This window comes from Boleophthalmus pectinirostris, unplaced genomic scaffold (assembly GCF_026225935.1).
Source record: "Boleophthalmus pectinirostris isolate CB_2022bp ecotype Guang Dong unplaced genomic scaffold, ASM2622593v1 HiC_scaffold_13, whole genome shotgun sequence".
Lineage (NCBI taxonomy): Eukaryota > Metazoa > Chordata > Actinopteri > Gobiiformes > Gobiidae > Boleophthalmus > Boleophthalmus pectinirostris.
In genome coordinates, this window is record NW_026571036.1 from 1,380,457 (window position 1) to 1,397,956 (window position 17,500).

At 42.3% G+C, this 17,500-nt stretch overlaps 2 protein-coding genes across 2 annotated transcripts in view; one reads left to right on the forward strand and one right to left on the reverse strand.

Moving 5' to 3' along the window:
- Window positions 1–8,871, reverse strand: part of cebpz (CCAAT enhancer binding protein zeta) — a 19,975-nt gene extending 11,104 nt beyond the window's left edge. Inside the window, 6 exon segments of the mRNA XM_055149174.1 lie at window positions 1,015–1,322; window positions 2,576–3,077; window positions 3,443–3,868; window positions 3,870–3,964; window positions 6,693–6,836; window positions 8,652–8,871. Of these exon segments, the coding sequence (XP_055005149.1) occupies window positions 1,015–1,322; window positions 2,576–3,077; window positions 3,443–3,868; window positions 3,870–3,964; window positions 6,693–6,836; window positions 8,652–8,846 (1,670 nt within the window). The 5' untranslated portion in view covers window positions 8,847–8,871.
- Window positions 8,872–9,953: 1,082 nt separating this feature from the next.
- Window positions 9,954–17,500, forward strand: part of ndufaf7 (NADH:ubiquinone oxidoreductase complex assembly factor 7) — an 18,144-nt gene continuing 10,597 nt past the window's right edge. The window contains exons 1-6 of the mRNA XM_055149180.1: window positions 9,954–10,259; window positions 11,250–11,398; window positions 12,934–13,014; window positions 14,373–14,483; window positions 15,937–16,153; window positions 16,327–16,385. Coding sequence (XP_055005155.1) covers window positions 10,193–10,259; window positions 11,250–11,398; window positions 12,934–13,014; window positions 14,373–14,483; window positions 15,937–16,153; window positions 16,327–16,385 — 684 coding nt within the window. The 5' untranslated portion in view covers window positions 9,954–10,192. The remainder of the gene's footprint in view (window positions 10,260–11,249; window positions 11,399–12,933; window positions 13,015–14,372; window positions 14,484–15,936; window positions 16,154–16,326; window positions 16,386–17,500) is intronic.

Sequence of the window (17,500 nt, forward strand, 5' to 3'; positions counted from 1 at the left end):
GACTAAACCAAGACTAGACCAGAACTAGACCAGGACTAAATCAGGACCAGAAAGAGGACCAGGACCAGGACCAGGACTGACCCTGGACTGAACCAGAAATAAACCAGAACTAAACCAGGACCAGGACCAGGACCAAACCAGGACTAAACCAACGACCAGGACAAGGACCTGGACTGAACCAGGACTGAAGGACCAGGTCTAAACTCGGTCTAAACTCGGTCTAAAACTCGGTCTAAACTCGGTCTAAACTCGGTCTAAACTCGGTCTAAACTCGGTCTAAACCCGGTCTAAACCCGTCTAACTCTGTGTTCTGTGGCGTTCGTTCTGTGGCGTTCGTTCTGTGGCGTTCGTTGTGTGGCGTTCGTTGTTCGTTCGTGTGTGGCGTTCGTTGTGTGTGTGCGTTCGTTGTGTGGCGTTCGTTCGTTCGTGTGCGTTCGTTCTGTGGCGTTCGTTCTGTGGCGTTCGTTCTGTGGCGTTCGTTCTGTGGCGTTCGTTCTGTGGCGTTCGTTCTGTGGCGTTCGTTCGTGGCGTTCGTGTGTGTGGCGTTCGTTGTGTGCGTTCGTTCTTTGTTCGTTCGTTCGTGTGGCGTTCGTTCTGTGGCGTTCGTTCTGTGGCGTTCGTTGTGTGGCGTTCGTTCGTTCGTGTGCGTTCGTTCGTTCGTGTTCGTTCGTTCTGTGGCGTTCGTTGTGTGGCGTTCGTTGTGTGGCGTTCGTTCTGTGGCGTTCGTTGTGTGGCGTTCGTTCTGTGGCGTTCGTTCGTTCGTTGTCGTTCGTTCGTGTGTGGCGTTCGTTCTGTGGCGTTCGTTCTGTGTGGCGTTCGTTCTGTGGCGTTCGTTGTGTGGCGTTCGTTCTGTGGCGTTCGTTGTGTGGCGTTCGTTGTGTGGCGTTCGTTGTGTGGCGTTCGTTGTGTGGCGTTCGTTGTGTGGCGTTCGTTCTGTGGCGTTCGTTCTGCGGCGTTCGTTCTGTGGCGTTCGTTCTGTGGCGTTCGTTCTGCGGCGTTCGTTCTGTGGCTCACCTGTAGAGGGCGCCGTAGTAGCGGTCGGAGACGCTCTGCTGCGAGTCCATGACCTGGTGCAGGAGCATGAGCGCCTGCACGGCCGTGTTGAACTTGACGGTGTGGACGACGGAGAAGAGCGAGTCCATGTGCCGCTTCACCGCCTCGTCTCCCGCCGCGGCGAAAGGATACGCCCGGTTCACGCCGCTCAGCAGCGCGCTCAGCATCTTCCCCTGCACCTGCCGCCGCTTCACGCACCAGCCGAAGAACGAGAAGTAGATCCCGATGAGGCGAGCGGCGAGGTCAGCGTCGTCCCGACTCAGGATCACCTGGACAAACACGGAGCAGAGAACGAGAAGAGAACGAGAAGAGAACGAGAAGTAAACGAGCTGAAACCTCACGACCACCGTTCAACAAAACACATCTCCTCTTTACTGCACCTGTTTTTGTGTTTTTGTGTTTTTATCAGGGCCGAGCAGCTTCACGAGTTCATTTTGCGTTAACCAATTCATTCATTATCGCCAACAATTACTTTTCTCCCTTTAAAGGTCGTATGGAGGATTTTTTGTGTTTCAAATTGTCAGTGATAGATTATAGATGCAGTCGCCTTGTAATTATGACCAAAAAAAAGAGAGTAAAAATTCATCAACTCTGGACGTGGTGGAGCTAAACATTTGCCAATAGATAACGACACTGCCTCGTTATCTGTGAGCTGACAGGCTGTCAATCAAACTCCCTACGTTTCTAGTGTAACTGACTTGCCTGCGCCGCCGGTACGTGGTTTACGTACGACACAGACGCTGTTTACTCCACCAACGCAACAGTTCTTAGCGGCTTTTTTGACCTATATCTTCCTCACAGTTCGCACAAAGTTTGTTGCGATGGCGACAAGAATCCAGGAGCAGTTCGCCGCAAAAGAAAGTCCGTTTTTGAGGTGAAAGAAGAAGACAAGGGGAAAAGCAGCGAAGCCAAACTAAGGTGATTCTTGTAGATTCATTCCAGCGATGGTGCGACTGAAGCAGACGAAGGGTCTAAAGACTGAACCACTGGTCCACAAATTACTCCTGGACAGGAAACTTCTGCTGATTATGAAAATGTACTTTATTTCCAAGAGCGACACAAACGTTTTTCAGGACATGAATGTGATGTCCTGTGTCTGAAAACGTCATTTTCAAGGCAAAGAAAGAGTCTGTTTTGCATTATTGAGCAGTTTGTGTTTATTTCCAATGGAAGAATGTGAAAAATGTCATTATTATGTCCATTACATTTTGACAAATAAAAGTCGACTATGTAAACAAAAACCTCGTCTCTGTCACTTTATCTGCGGCTCGGTTGTAAAAACACGTCTGACATTTGTCACGGGCTAAGAAAATAAAACTTGACAATTTAAGTTTGGCTATTTTAATTCTGTAAATCGCCTTGTTTCTGACTGATGTTCATTCAAACTGGATTAGAGAGAGTGTAGTACCTGACTGAAACAGCAGAGGGCGCAGTACCTGACTGAAACAGCAGAGGGCGCAGTACCTGACTGAAACATACCTGACTGAAACAGCAGAGGGCGCAGTAGCAGAGGGCGCAGTACCTGGTTGAGGAAGCAGAGGGCGTAGTACTGGGCTTTCTCGGCGATGTTTGCTCTGAACAGGAGCCTCTCGACCTCGGCGCAGACCACACTCTTCATGTTTGGGTGTCGGTGGAGCAGCGTCTCCAGCACGTGCGTCGCTTTCGCCGCCAGTTTGTACTCGGGGTCGCCCAGTTTGTTCACCATCTGCGTGAGCAGCGCCCTCTCCTGCTCGGGCCGCGCGCTCAGCAGCTCGAACGCCGTCATCAGGGCCTTGGTTTTGGTGGCGAGCACCGTGTCGTGGGAGACCGTCTCCAGCGCCGCCACGAACTCGGCCACCAGGAGGCTCAGGCGATGCTCGAACAGCCACAGGAGCAGGCGGCGGTCGCGGGCGTCTCGGTTCCCGCTCGCCCTCTCCTCCAGCGCGGCGAACGGACGCTGGGAGAAGGGGCGGAGTTTTCGGTTTGCCGGGAGCAGGTCGGACAGGAGCAGCTCTCGGATCGTGTCCACGGCCATCAGACCCATCCTGAGAAGAAAAAAGAACGACTTTTAACGCTAAAATCACGAGAACGATTCAAGTCGCCGACAGTTTAAGAACATTCTGGAACATTCATAATTATAATTTTAATGTTTTACGTCGTACATCACACTGTTCCCTGATCCTGGATAGTTGTGTTTTTTTGTTTCACTCACACGTTTAACACACGAACCTTCTTCTCTCAAACTGAAAACACTCAGTTCCACCTTGTGATGTCATGTGGTGATACAGAAAATGCTCCACTGCCCACGTTCACATCAGGTTTTTAAATTCCAAATTAATTGATCTGAGTTAAATAGTTTGTAATTAAAACACTGGAGAACGTGCGCCTCACAGTGTGAAGGCTCCAGTACCTGCGGGAGCCCTTCTTCTTCACCATGGACACCAGGTTCTCCAGATGTTCCAGACAATGAACCGGAGAGTCCTGGATCAGAACCGTCATCGCCGCCATCCGATCGGCCAGGACGCCGGCGGACACCACCGTCTTCATCCAGGCCGAGTTCGCTCCCTTCTGCAGGTTCTTCTTGGTCCTGTACACGTCCACCTCGTTCTCCAGGAGCTGCTGGGCCAGAGCTTTGTACCTGGAGAGCAGATCTTTGTCCTGGTCCGAGGAGCAGGACTCAGAGCTGTAGTCGTTGTCGTACCACTTCCCTCCAGGTTTGATGAGAAGAACGCTCCTCTTGGTGAACTCAAACACGTTGGCTTTCACTTTGACCTTCTTGTTTTCTTTCGGTCTCTGGTCTTCAGACGTCTGCGGTTTTTTCACTGATGATTTTTTCAGACTTTTTCTCCTTTTCTTTGGGTTTCGTCTCGTTCTGTGTTTCTGGTTTCTTCACGTTGGATTCTTCCGGAGCCTCGTCTTCATCAGGAACGACCTGAAACAAACAACAGAAAAACTCATGATAAAATAAACCAATACAAGTTTGTTTTTATAAAGACGACGTGTGGTTTGGGGGGAGAATGTTCAGGAAACTAGAGAGATAATACTTCTTTATTTTGTTTGATTTAATATTTACTTAAAATGCAGGATTTTTGGTAATTTTGGTCTTTGTGGTTAACATGATTATTTCCTTAAAAATAATTTGATCTATTTACATTTTTCTTTCAATTAATTATTGCTGATGTGAATCATAAGTCATGTTTCCCTCCATCCATGTTCTTCTTCTTCTCTGGGGTCGGGTCTCGGGGGCAGTCAGTCTGAACAGAGACTCCCAGACTTCCTTCACCCCAGACACTTCCTCCAGCTCCTCCAGTGGGACCTGAGGTGTTCCCAGTCCAGTCCAGAGACATGGTCCCTCCAGTGTGTCCTGGGTCTTCCTCCTCCTGGTGGGACATGAACACCTCCTGAGGGACACGTCCAGGAGACGTCAGAACAGACGTCCTCCCCTCAGACGCTCCTCTCCACGTGGAGGAGCAGCGGCTCTACTCCGAGCTCCTCACTCCATTTGTGTCTCTTGTATCGTGGATCTGGTCCTTCGGGTCATGACCAGAGGTGAGGGGAGGAACAGAGACTGACGCTAAATCCAGACTCAGCTCCTCTTCACCACAACGACCGATACAGAGACCACATCACTGCCCACGCTGCACCTGTCCACCTGTCCACCTGTCAATCTGCCCACGCTGCACCTGTCCACCTGTCAATCTGCCCACGCTGCACCTGTCCACCTGTCACTGCTGCACCTGTCACCTGTCAATCTGCCCACGCTGCACCTGTCCACCTGTCAATCTGCCCACGCTGCACCTGTCACCTGTCCACCTGTGTCACCTGTCAATCTGCCCACGCTGCACCTGTCATGTCCACGCTGCCCTGTCCACCTGTCCCTGTCACTCGAGAACAAAACCTGCCCACGACAGACTTGAACTCCTCCACTTGAGGCAGAGACTCTCCACTCGCCCGGAGACGACAAGACGCCTTTTTCTGGTCGAGAACCACGACCTTGGACTTGGAGGAACTGATCTTCATCCCAGACGCTTCACACTCGGGTCAAACCGCCCCAGAGCTGCAGGTCCTGGTTTAGTCCTGGTTTAGTCCTGGTTTAGACCTGGTTTAGACCTGGTTTAGACCTGGTTTAGACCTGGTTTAGTCCTGGTTTAGTCCTGGTTTAGTCCTGGTTTAGACCTGGTTTAGACCTGGTTTAGACCTGGTTTAGACCTGGTTTAATCCTGGTTTAGTCCTGGTTTAGTCCTGGTTTAGATGTTTTAGTCCTGGTTTAGTCCTGGTTTAGAATGTTTAGTCCTGGTTTAGACCTGTTTAGTGGTTTAGACCTGGTTTAGACCTGGTTTTAGTCCTGGTTTAGTCCTGGTTTAGTCCTGGTTTAGTCCTGGTTTAGACCTGGTTTAGACCTGGTTTAGACCTGGTTTAGACCTGGTTTAGTCCTGGTTTAGACCTGGTTTAGTCCTGGTTTAGTCCTGGTTTAGTCCTGGTTTAGTCCTGGTTTAGTCCTGGTTTAGACCTGGTTTAGACCTGGTTTAGACCTGGTTTAGACCTGGTTTAGAACCTGGTTTAGTCCTGGTTTAGTCCTGGTTTAGACCTGGTTTAGACCTGGTTTAGACCTGGTTTAGTCCTGGTTTAGACCTGGTTTAGTCCTGGTTTAGACCTGGTTTAGACCTGGTTTAGTCCTGGTTTAGACCTGGTTTTAGACCTGGTTTAGACCTGGTTTAGTCTGGTTTAGTCCTGGTTTAGACCTGGTTTAGACCTGGTTTAGACCTGGTTTAGACTGGTTTAGTCCTGTTTAGTTTTAGTCCTGGTTTAGTCCTGGTTTAGACCTGGTTTAGACCTGGTTTAGACCTGGTTTAGTCCTGGTTTAGTCCTGGTTTAGTCCTGGTTTAGTCCTGGTTTAGTCCTGGTTTAGTCCTGGTTTAGTCCTGGTTTAGACCTGGTTTAGTCCTGGTTTAGTCCTGGTTTAGACCTGGTTTAGACCTGGTTTAGACCTGGTTTAGTCCTGGTTTAGTCCTGGTTTAGACCTGGTTTAGTCCTGGTTTCCTGGTTTAGACCTGGTTTAGACCTGGTTTAGACCTGGTTTAGTCCTGGTTTAGTCCTGGTTTAGTCCTGGTTTAGTCCTGGTTTAGTCCTGGTTTAGTCCTGACCTGATGGAGTCAACAGGACATGATCCTGTGGTCCCCAAACCGAACCCTGCGGCCCCTGACGGCACCGAGAAACTCTGTCCATAAAAACAATGAACAGAACCGGTGACAGGTGCGTGACAGGTGCGTGACAGGTGCGTGACAGGTGCGTGACAGGTGCGTGACAGGTGCGGCCCTGGCAGAATCCAACATGCACCGGGAACAGGTCTGACTTTTAAGTAAAGTTTACTTATTTATTTATTTATTTGCGTCTATGGCTCCTGATTTAGACAAACAGTTTTTTAAATCTCCTACATGTTGAAGTTTCCTTTTTGTACGTTTTGTTTGTCCTCAGTGTTTAGTAACGAGTTTTTAACCACACTTGGATCGTTCTCTGTGGATTCTTCCACTTTTAAGGCTTTTTTAAAAAGAGGAACGAGGTGCACAAAGTCTCTCTGTCTTCACAAATGTTTGGACTTTACACTTGACTTAGAGTTTGGTTTAATCTAAGATCTTTAGACGCCTGACAGGACTCGTCACCTGCAGACCGGAGTAACCTCTGATGCCCAGTTTGGTGATGAACTTCTCCAGCTCTCCCTCCTCCAGGTCGTCAATCGCTCCTTTCTTTCCTCCATCGATCAGTTCGTTCGAGTCGTCCACGGCCGACAACATCACAAAGTCCGACTGGAAAATACAAAAACACGAGTCACGAGGAGCCACAAACAGGACGCCTCCTCTTTTATTTTAACTGATCGTGAAAAGAGTGAGCAGATTTTCAAAATAAAAAACTGGGACACTCGGTTTGTGGTGGTTGGTGATAAAAAAAATTGTGAATCGAGTGCGAAATTAAATAAAACTGTTCTGCACTCGGTCCGTTTATTACAAACACGAGTCAATATAATCACATTTTCTTTGTGTTTTGGTCATTTTAAAGCAGATTTTCCGTATTTTACCCAAACAAATGTCAGTTTATGTTTCTCTTTACTGTTGGTTTAGATCAAATTGGTCAAAAATATGGACACCTGGGACATTTCTTGTATAAAACTGAGACAAATCAGTGTTTTTTATATAAATCTGCTGGGACGTCTGCTCTTCCTAATCATGCATCAAATGTAAAAACATTCAGAGTTTGAAGATAATTCTTAATGACCAGGATACTGATTTTAAAAACGGGTCTGGAATTTGAGAATTTGGATTTATGGATATGAAATTTCCCCAAAAGAACGCACAGGTTTAATAAATATTCAATATTATACTGTTTATTACGTTATTATGAAATTAATTCTGAAGGATGTTTTTTTGCAGAATAAATGTTTCTAGATTTGACCAAAGTTTCTTTGAGTATTTACAGTAATAAAAGAGATGGGAAATGGTTTCTTCTTCACTTTGGAAATGTAAATTAATAGATTTTGTGAATTATTTTCCAGTGTACTTCTTTGATCTTGTTATTGGTGCAGTGTTTAAAGGGATTTATCCACGTTTTACACTTGTCTGTATTTGGGAATAAGAACAGAGTTCAGGAGCTGTAATCTGGAAAAGAGTTTTGGAGAAGTAAACAGACTGATAATAAACAGTTACTCAAACATAAACAGTGTCGGGGAGCGGGGAGTAACAGATTACATGTACCCGAGTAATCAGAGTACAAATGATGAGTAACTGTATTCAGTTACAGTTACTGTTTCAGTGAGTGGTAATTGGATTACAGTTACTTTGTTCAAATAAATGGATTACACAGAGGGATTTAACTGTTTTCACATTTTGGGCTAAACCAGGTCTAAACCTAGGTCTAAACCAGATCTAAACCAGGTCTAAACTAGGTCTAAACCAGGTCTAAAACCAGGTCTAAAACCAGGTCTAATCTAGGTCTAAGCCAGGTCTAAACTAGGACCAAACCAGGACTAAAAAAATGTCTAAATCCAGGTCTAAACCAGGTCTAAACAAATCAGGACTAAACCAGGACTAAACCAGGACTAAACCCAGGCCTAAACTAGGACAAACCAGGACTAAACCAGGACTAAACCCAGGCCTAAACTAGGACAAACCAGGACTAAAACCAATTCTAAACCAGGACTTAACAGGACTAAATCCTGCTGTGTGGACTGTGTCTCTTCTTCTTCTGTCAATAATATTTTTAATTTGGTTCAGTAAAATCTGGACTTTTTATTTTCTTTTATCAGACAAAACTTCTTCTGTTACGATTTCCTCGTCTTTGCTTCTCTGCAGCAAATCAAGTAAAGTCCACAGTACTCAGATTACATTACTCACCTAAAGTAATTTAATGGATTCAGTTACACACTACATTTTGGGGTGTGTAATCTGTAATCTGTAGGGGATTACATTTTAAGAGTAAACTTCCCAACACTGATTATAAATGAGACAAAACACAACTGCAGGTCTGTTTTTGAGGAGTGACAACATTATAATAAGACTTAAATCTCACAATAATCACAGTTTCACAAACTTGAGTCGCATTAAAGTGAGTGTGGCTCCTGTTTTCACCTGAGTCCCTCCGAGTTTCAGAACCTCGTCCAGATTAAACTCGTCTTCCGTCTTGTTTCTGGGCCCGGGCTCGTCGTCTCCGCTCGCCCCGCTCGGCTCTCCGCTCCCCGGCTCCTCCTCGGCTCCGTTCGCGCTGTCGAGCCTCATCTTGGAAGATTTCACTCGTTTTTTCTGCTGCTTGTGTTTCGGCGCCATGCTTTCTCCTCCCGACAGCGTGAGACTGCGTGACCCGGACGTGCAAGATGACGTCACCGCGCAGGATCCGTTCTACAAAATATAAACACGTTTGTTTTTTTTTTTTTTTTTATCATAAAATTCAGTTTTTAGCTTTTAGTTAATATATACAATGATTTTATGGACACTGCTTTCAAATAGTTTAACTTATTTGTCAGAGAAATTTAAAAAATAAAATAAAAATCTAAATTAATATTATAAACAGATTTTAATTATTTACATTATTTTTACATTTCAATAGTTCATTAATTACAGTAATAGCTAAGTATAGTAATAGTTCAATAATTTAATTGATTTAATATCAAAAGAAAATTGCATGAGTTGTGTCGTCCTCTGTGTCTTTTATTTTATTTTTTTTATTTTTTATTTATTGTTTTTATCTATTTGATTTTTTTTAGTACTGCTTTTATGTATAGATTTTATTATTTTTGTTCCTTTATTAATATTATTATTATTGGTATTATTATAATAATACTTATTGTTATTATTATTAGTAGTAGTAGTATTGGTATTATTATTATTATTATTATTATTATTATTATTAGTAGTAGTAGTAGTAGTAGTAGTAATAGTATTTTATTTTATTTATGTATTTATTTTTTATTTATTGTTTTTATCTAATTTATTTTTTAGTACTGCTTTTATGTATAGATTTTATTATTTTTGTTCATTTATTAATATTATTATTAGTATTATTATAATAATAATTGTTGTTATTATTATTATTAGTAGTAGTAGTAGTAGTATTTTATTTTATTTATGTATTTTTTTTTATTGTTTTTATCTATTTTATTTTTAGTACTGCTTTTATGTATTGATTTTATTATTTTGTTCATTTATTTTATTATTATTATTTATTTATTTATTTATTCTATTAGTGTCCTTATTAAACATAATTCTGCTGATTTTTTTTATTTATTTTTTTTTTAAGTAAAATGTTTTGCATTGCTGTGTGAAGCACTTTGGAAACTGTTTTGTTTGTCAAATGTGCTCTACAAATAAAATTAGATTGGAAAAATTATAATATCTTACATTTTATTTTGAAAAACCAACTTCCCGTGCCGTTTGTTGACGTTCGCCTCGTGCTCCGGTTCGCTCCGCGTTTCCGCCAAACTCCACAGCTTTATGACATTTTAAGATCTCAAATCTTTTGTATAAACTGTCCGTAATCTCTGTGCTTCACCCGTGCTGTTGTCTCCTGTTAAAGATGCGTTTTAAGTTTGCGCTTTTGTCGTGAACATTGCCGGAAGCTAAACTGAAAGCTCAAGTCCCGTGGCTCGTGCGCAGAGGTGAAACAAAGCTGCAGGATGAGGCCGTTTCTCCGATTTAAAACCACACATTTGGTCCGAAAAGTCTTCAGTCCATCTGCAGCAGGTGACAACAACCAGTATATATATTTATGATACCAAATTCTAGGAGAAAATGAGGAGAAACACGGTGTATTTCTTTACGACAAATGAGTGAAACACAAACATGAAGTAAAAGGAATGAACATTTATTTATATTCAGTGTTGGGAAGGTGACTTTTAAAATGTAATCCCCTACAGATTACAGATTACTATTACATACTCCAAAATGTACTTTGTAATCCAAAATGGTTTTAGACCTGGTTTAGTTCTGGTTTAGTCCTGGTTTAGACCTGGTTTAGTCCTGGTTTTAGTCCTTGTTTAGACCTGGTTATAGTCCTGGTTTAGACCTGATTTAAGACCTGGTTTAGTCCTTGTTTAGACCTGGTTTAGTCCTTGTTTAGACCTGGTTTAGTCCTGGTTTAAGACCTGGTTTAGACCTGGTTTAAGAACCTGGTTTAGACCTGGTTTAGACCTGGTTTAGTCCTGGTTTTAGTCCTTGTTTAGACCTGGTTTAGTCCTGGTTTTAGTCCTTGTTTAGACCTGGTTTAGACCTGCTTTAGTCCTAGTTTAGTCCTGGTTTAATCCTGGTTTAGTCCTGGTTTAGTCCTGGTTTAATCCTGGTTTAGTCCTGGTTTAGTCCTGGTTTAGTCCTGGTTTAGTCCTGGTTTAGTCCTGGTTTAGTTTCCGGCAGTGAATGGAATTACAAAAAAACATTTATGGTGAATATTTGGTACAGAGGAGGGAGAAGGATGTTGATGTCAGAACTACAGGAAAAAAACCAAAAAGCAGATTTTTAGATGTAGTGAAAGAAAACATGGAGGTGGATGATGTGAGAGCAGAAGATCCAAATCCAATCCACTTTATTTCTGTAGCACATTTCACAAACAAACAGGGCTGTGCACTGCTGGAAAATCTTGTAGTGGTAGAACAAGATGGAGAGGAGAAGGTCAGAGGAGCAGAAGATGGAGCAGAGGAGAACAGCTTGTATTGTTTTTGTTTTTGTTTTCTGTTACAGTGCGATGGCCCCGCCCCCTGTGCACCTGTTCACCTGCGGAGGACAGGCCCCGCCCCTCGATGCTCAAACACCTGACGTCAAAGATCAAGTCGACGGGTCCCATCTCTGTGGCCGAGTACATGAGGGAGGTGCTCACCAACCCCGTCACTGTGAGGAGCACTTTCACACCATCAAACTCTCTTAGGGTTTTTTTATTCATCTGTGTGAACTAGAGCTGAATCATTTTGGAAATATATCTTATAATTAATCTTTTAAAAGTTATTTTACAACAGTCTGACTCTTAAGAGCTTTAGTCCATGTTCTAATGTTTCCTCCTCAAAAACAGAGCTGGAGTTGAGTTTGAGTAACTCTTTATTATGAGTCTGTTTACATCTCCAAAGTTCCAAACGCTCTGTTCAACCACCTTGTGATGTCATGAAGTGGTCGTTTTCAAGCGAACAGCTCCTTTTACCAGAAATTAATGAAATGATCCAAATGATTCTAGTGAAGACAAGGCGAGTTTATCTGTATTGAGATTTGGGGCAATACAAATAAGACCAATACAAATCCAATCTTTACGTGCAAAAAAAGTCAGTAAGAGCGAATCAACCAATGTGTTATTTATAAACCTTCAAACTCTGAAATTTTATGATTTAGTCAACCTTTTTCACTCTGAAAATCAAGTTCAAAGTAAACAACAATCTCCTGTCAAAACCTTTACAGAACATGTTCAAAATCTGAAAGAGCCGATACGAGCTCAGAGGCACGGCCACGTTTATCAAAAACAAAATCAGAACAAACATTATGAAATTTTTGGGCTAAACCAGGACTGAAACCAGGTCTAAACCAGGACTAAACCAGGACTAAACAATATGACACCAACAGTAGTTGGACATAATTTAAAGCAGCAGTGTCTCATATAAAAATCGTTTCTCTATCAATAATATTTTTAATATGGTTAAGTAAAGTCTGGGCTTTTTATTTTCTTTTATCAGACCAAACTTCTCATGTTCAGATCCTCGTCTTTTCTTCTCTACAGTAAAACAAAAGTCTGTTCATGGAGACTTGGGCTCAACAGACAATTTGAAGAAAACAAACATGAATTTTCAGGATGTGGTTGTTACATTCATGTAGTTTTAAAAATCATGACAATATCAAGTAATCCAAAGTATTCAGATTACATTACTCAGTTTAATATACCTGTGACCGAAATAATCAATCAGTAATTCGTACACAAAGTAATTTGAAGTTTTTTACAGAATTAGAAATGCACTAAAATCACAAAAGAAACAAATCAAAACATAAATAATCATCATAAGATTAAACACAGAGACATTAAATGAGAGAGAAGAGTGCGGAAGGAAAAATGAAAACCTTTCAGTCGTGTGCGCAGCTGAACAGGACAGAGCCTTGGTGAAGGTGTGTGGAGTTTAAAAACACAGCGGAGCACTTCCTGTATGACCACATGATGACATCATGAGGTGGAACAGAGTGTTTTCCAGACGAGAGAAGAATCTGCAGGGACGAGGAAACAACATTTTAAAACACAGAATAATGAACAAAAAGACTGAAATATGAACGGAGAAAACAAGAATCTCATTTGAGAACATGTCGAGTGTAGAGACAGAGCATCTGAATGATTAACAAATGTGTGTGTGTGTGTTTTATGTGTGTGTGTGTGTGTGTGTGTGTGTGTGTGTTTCAGGGTTATTATGTGAGGAACAACATGTTGGGAGCAGAGGGAGACTTCATCACGTCTCCAGAGATCAGCCAGATGTTTGGAGAGGTCAGACTTTTCCACCTGAACCTGAGTTTATCTGTGTGTGTTGTGTGTTTGTGTGTTTATCTGTGTTTGTGGTTTTGTTGTGTTATTTTTCTCTGTAACACTTTATAATGTCTTAAAACTGAATACATGAGGAGCAAAGTGTTTAGTGAGAATGATTCAGGTTCAGGAACTACTTACTGTATTTTCAGGAGTGTGTGTCACTCCAGAGTCGCACCAGCCAAAAAATACATAATGCAGAAGAAAAATATATATATATGTAAGTCGCACTTTTTGGGGGAATTTTTTTTTTATATATATATATAAAATCAGAGACCAAGAGCAAACATTTTCTCTCAAAAGGCAAATAATAGTAACAACAGAACAGAGAACAACAGACTGATCATGTGTCTGGTGTGTTAACATAACATGAACTAAAGCATAAACCAGTGTTTCTCAAACTGTTTTTTTTTTCTGGGGACCCATATTTTAAAAGTCACAAACCTTCACAGCTCAAGTCCATAAACGTTATTTATAAACCACAAAATAAAGGTGGATTTGATCATTAATGAAGATTAAAGAGGAGATTTTATTGTTGACTGAGTGATCGTGTCTCTGAACAGTTAAGTTTTACTCAAGTTTAAACAATGAAAAAGAGTTTAGTAATAAATACACCACAGGTCAGAGTGAATCTGCCATCCTTTTTCTACTCTGCAATTTAAACCCTCAGGTCTGATGAGCTCCTGTATGTGCAAGTTTTGATCCAGTGCAGAGCTTCAGTATCTTTATTTTGAAAAACATTGACGCAGCAATAAAAGGAAATCTGTAAGTCGACTATCTGGACATTTCTGTTTCTTTTCAACATTTGATTGAACCAGAAATATTGGAACAAAATGTAGAACTGAGCATCACAGACCAGAAAGAGACAAGAAAAAAAATCTCTTGTGACCCACCTGAGGGACGTGACCCAGTGTTTGGGAAACACCAGTACAAACAACAGAACAAGTTTAACCAAACTCTCCATCTCTCTCCAAATCACTAAATCACCTCAGTTCTTCATCCTCCGTGTCACTTCTGAACAACTCCACCAACTCCAGTTAAATCTGTCTTTTAACCTGCGATGAGTGTTTTTTTGAGTCTCCTTCACTTTTCTCCAGTTATTTTTGGTTTTATTTTGAAAAACAACTATCTTGTTTGTGTAGAGTTGACTGTCAGTGAGTGGATGGTCGGGGGGCGTGTTTGTGTTGTATTGTGTTGTATTTGTGCGTTGTGTGTGTTGTATTTGTGTACAGTTGATCGGCGTGTGGATCGTCAGTGAGTGGATGGTCGGGGGGTGTGTTGTGTTGTATTGTGTTGTATTTGTGCGTTGTGTTTGTGTACAGTTGGTCGGCGTGTGGATCGTCAGTGAGTGGATGGCCGGGGGGCGTCCGGAGCAGCTGCAGGTCGTGGAGTTGGGTCCAGGAAAAGGTTCACTCATCACAGACGTCCTCAGGGTGAGACGCTGCTCCGGTTTTACTTTTAAATATTTACTTTCACATTAATTTATTTTAACAACAACGTCTTTAAGAGAATTTATTCTGCAAAATCAACTTAGACTTAGGCAAACTTTACTGATCCACAAGGGAAATTATAATAAAAAATAATATAAATGGTGATAATAAATTCTGAAACACGTGTCAAATAAAACAGAATTATATGAATGTAAAATAAAATAGAAAAATAAACAATAAAATACAAAAATCACAGCTTTATGCAAGAGGTCATGAGTTGTTTTACAGTTGTAGGGAGTATTATCTGTCCCATGAGGCTGAGTTGTTGTACAGTTGTAGGGAGTATTATCTGTTACATGAGGCTGAGTTGTTGTACAGTTGTAGGGAGTATTATCTGTTAGATGAGGCTGAGTTGTTGTACAGTTGTAGGGAGTTTGTAGGGAGTATTATCTGTTAGATGAGGCTGAGTTGTTGTACAGTTGTAGGGAGTATTATCTGTTACATGAGGCTGAGTTGTTGTACAGTTGTAGGGAGTATTATCTGTTACATGAGGCTGAGTTGTTGTACAGTTGTAGGGAGTATTATCCGTCACACATCTGTTTACACTTTAATAAGTAAATTTAAGTTTTCTTCTTCCCACTCCTTTTTGGGCAATTTTTTTGTTGTAGATATTTTAATTTCTATTATGATTTCACTTATGTCCTATGTTCCATTGTAAAACAATGTAAATCTCCACTTGCCCAAAATAACATACATAAATAAAAATTTCTAGTAAGGCGACAAAAAGCATGTTCTTCGAGGTCATATGTACGGAAGCCGAGAGACGCCACAACAAACGCCAACGCCGCAACAAATACAAATGCAACAAACAAAAAGCCACAACACATTAAAAAGCCACAACAGAAATGAGGGCGGGACTCTTATTTTCCGACGGACGATCAAGCAGCAAGTGAAGAAGAAGAACTACAACGTGAAACGAATAATGATAAAACAATAAATTACTTTTACTTACATTTCCAACTTCTCCGTTCCTTTACTTTTCACGTTGTAGTTCTTCTTCTTCACTTGCCGCTTGATCGGTCCGTCAGAAAATAGAGTCCCGTGGTCACATCCGTTGTGGCTTTTTAATGTGTTGTGGCTTTTGCATTAAAATAGAGTCATTTCTATTGTGTTTCCATTTGTTGCGGCTTTTGCGTTTACGTGCCCCCCGGTATTGCACCGTTCAACTTTTTGAGAAGGTCTGCATTAGTGGGACACAGGCTGAGTGTGTTGTGATAGTGCTCTGAAGGGGGAGTGAGTTAGCACAGGGAGGGGAAGCGTCATTTTGAATGAATAAAATATTTTCCAAACAATAAAAGGAGCATGTTGATGTAAATATGTGACATCAGTAGGTTTTGTTGTGTTTGTTGTGTTTGTGCTGAGAGCGCCCCCTGTCTGTCTCCTCGCTCTCCCTCAGGTCCTGCGTCAGCTCAGGTCGGTGATGGGCGGAGCCTCGGTCTCCGTTCACCTGGTGGAGGTGAGTCCCGTTCTGAGCGCGCTCCAGGCCGAGGCGCTGACGGGAGAACGGAGTCACGTGACCGAGGCCGAGGGGGAGGAGCCCGCGTATCGCCACGGAAACACCCCCGACGGGATCCGGGTGTCGTGGTACAGACGCATCCAGGACGTCCCCCCAGGTGAGGAGCACTGTGTCAGATGCCCTCCCCGAGTCGGAGTCTGAGGGAAAACTGATCAAACTGTAATCATCATCTTTATCTCTCCTCCTCCTGCTGCTGATCTGTTCTTCTCTCTCTTCTTTCTCTCTCCTGATTTCTTTACCCTTTTCTCTTTTTTTCTCTCTTTCTCTCAGGGTTCAGTGTTCATGTGGCTCAGGAGTTCTTCGACGCTCTGCCCATTCATAAATTCCAGGTACATTCCATCATCTTCTCTCACACAGACCTTCTCCTTCTCCTTCTCCTCGATGGTCTGAAGTTCTGATGTTCTCCTGGGGTTTTTCCATGAAGTGAGTTAAACTGAAAGTCTGACTTATTTGGTCAATCCAGGATCATCAAAGCCTCAGTTCCACCAGACCGACCAGAAGTGACCTGAGTTGCCACAATAACAAACACCCAGAAACAAACTGGGTCAGGACCAGACTCTGTCCAGATGATTTGAGCTCCAAGAACGTCTAAAGGAACAGTTTAGATCAGGAGAGTCAAACTCACAGAGGCCAAAGTTAAAAACTGAGTCTAAATCGTGGCCAAACTAAATATTTATTGAAAATTTTCAACATCTGCATGTTTTCTCTTCTTCGGAGATCTGTAATGTTAAACCTTTTCTTATTCAAATAAATGTTTAATAGTTTTGTTTAAACATTGATTCCAGATCAAACAGAATATAAAATAACTTCTTAAATAAATCATGTCTGTCTACAGCAGTGGGCAGGCTCTAATGTTTGATATGATCTCTGGGGCCAAATATAGTTACATCATGGGCCAAATTTGGTCCCCGGGCCTGAGTTTGACATGTCTGATTTACACAAAAGTTTCAGCACATGAAATACACACACCTGTGTGTGTGATACAGTTTGAACACACACCTGTGTGTGTGATACAGTTTGAACACACACCTGTGTGTGTGATACAGTTTGAACACACACCTGTGTGTGTGATACAGTTTGAACACACACCTGTGTGTGTGATACAGTTTGAACACACACCTGTGTGTGTGATACAGTTTGAACACACACATGTGTGTGATCCAGGTGAAACAGTGACTTTTACAGTCCCAACGCTCCTACACACAGAACACACTTGTCCATGGACTAGAAAAGTTCTGTGGTTCCCAAATCAAACTTTGCAGGTGTGTATGTGTGTGTGTGTGTGTGTGTGTGTAGGTGTGTGTGTGTGTAGGTGTGTGTGTGTAGGTGTGTGTGTGTGTAGGTGTGTGTGTGTGTGTGTAGGTGTGTGTGGTGTGTGTGTGTGTAGGTGTGTGTGTGTGTGTGTGTGTGTGTGTAGGTGTGTGTGTGTGTGTGTGTAGGTGTG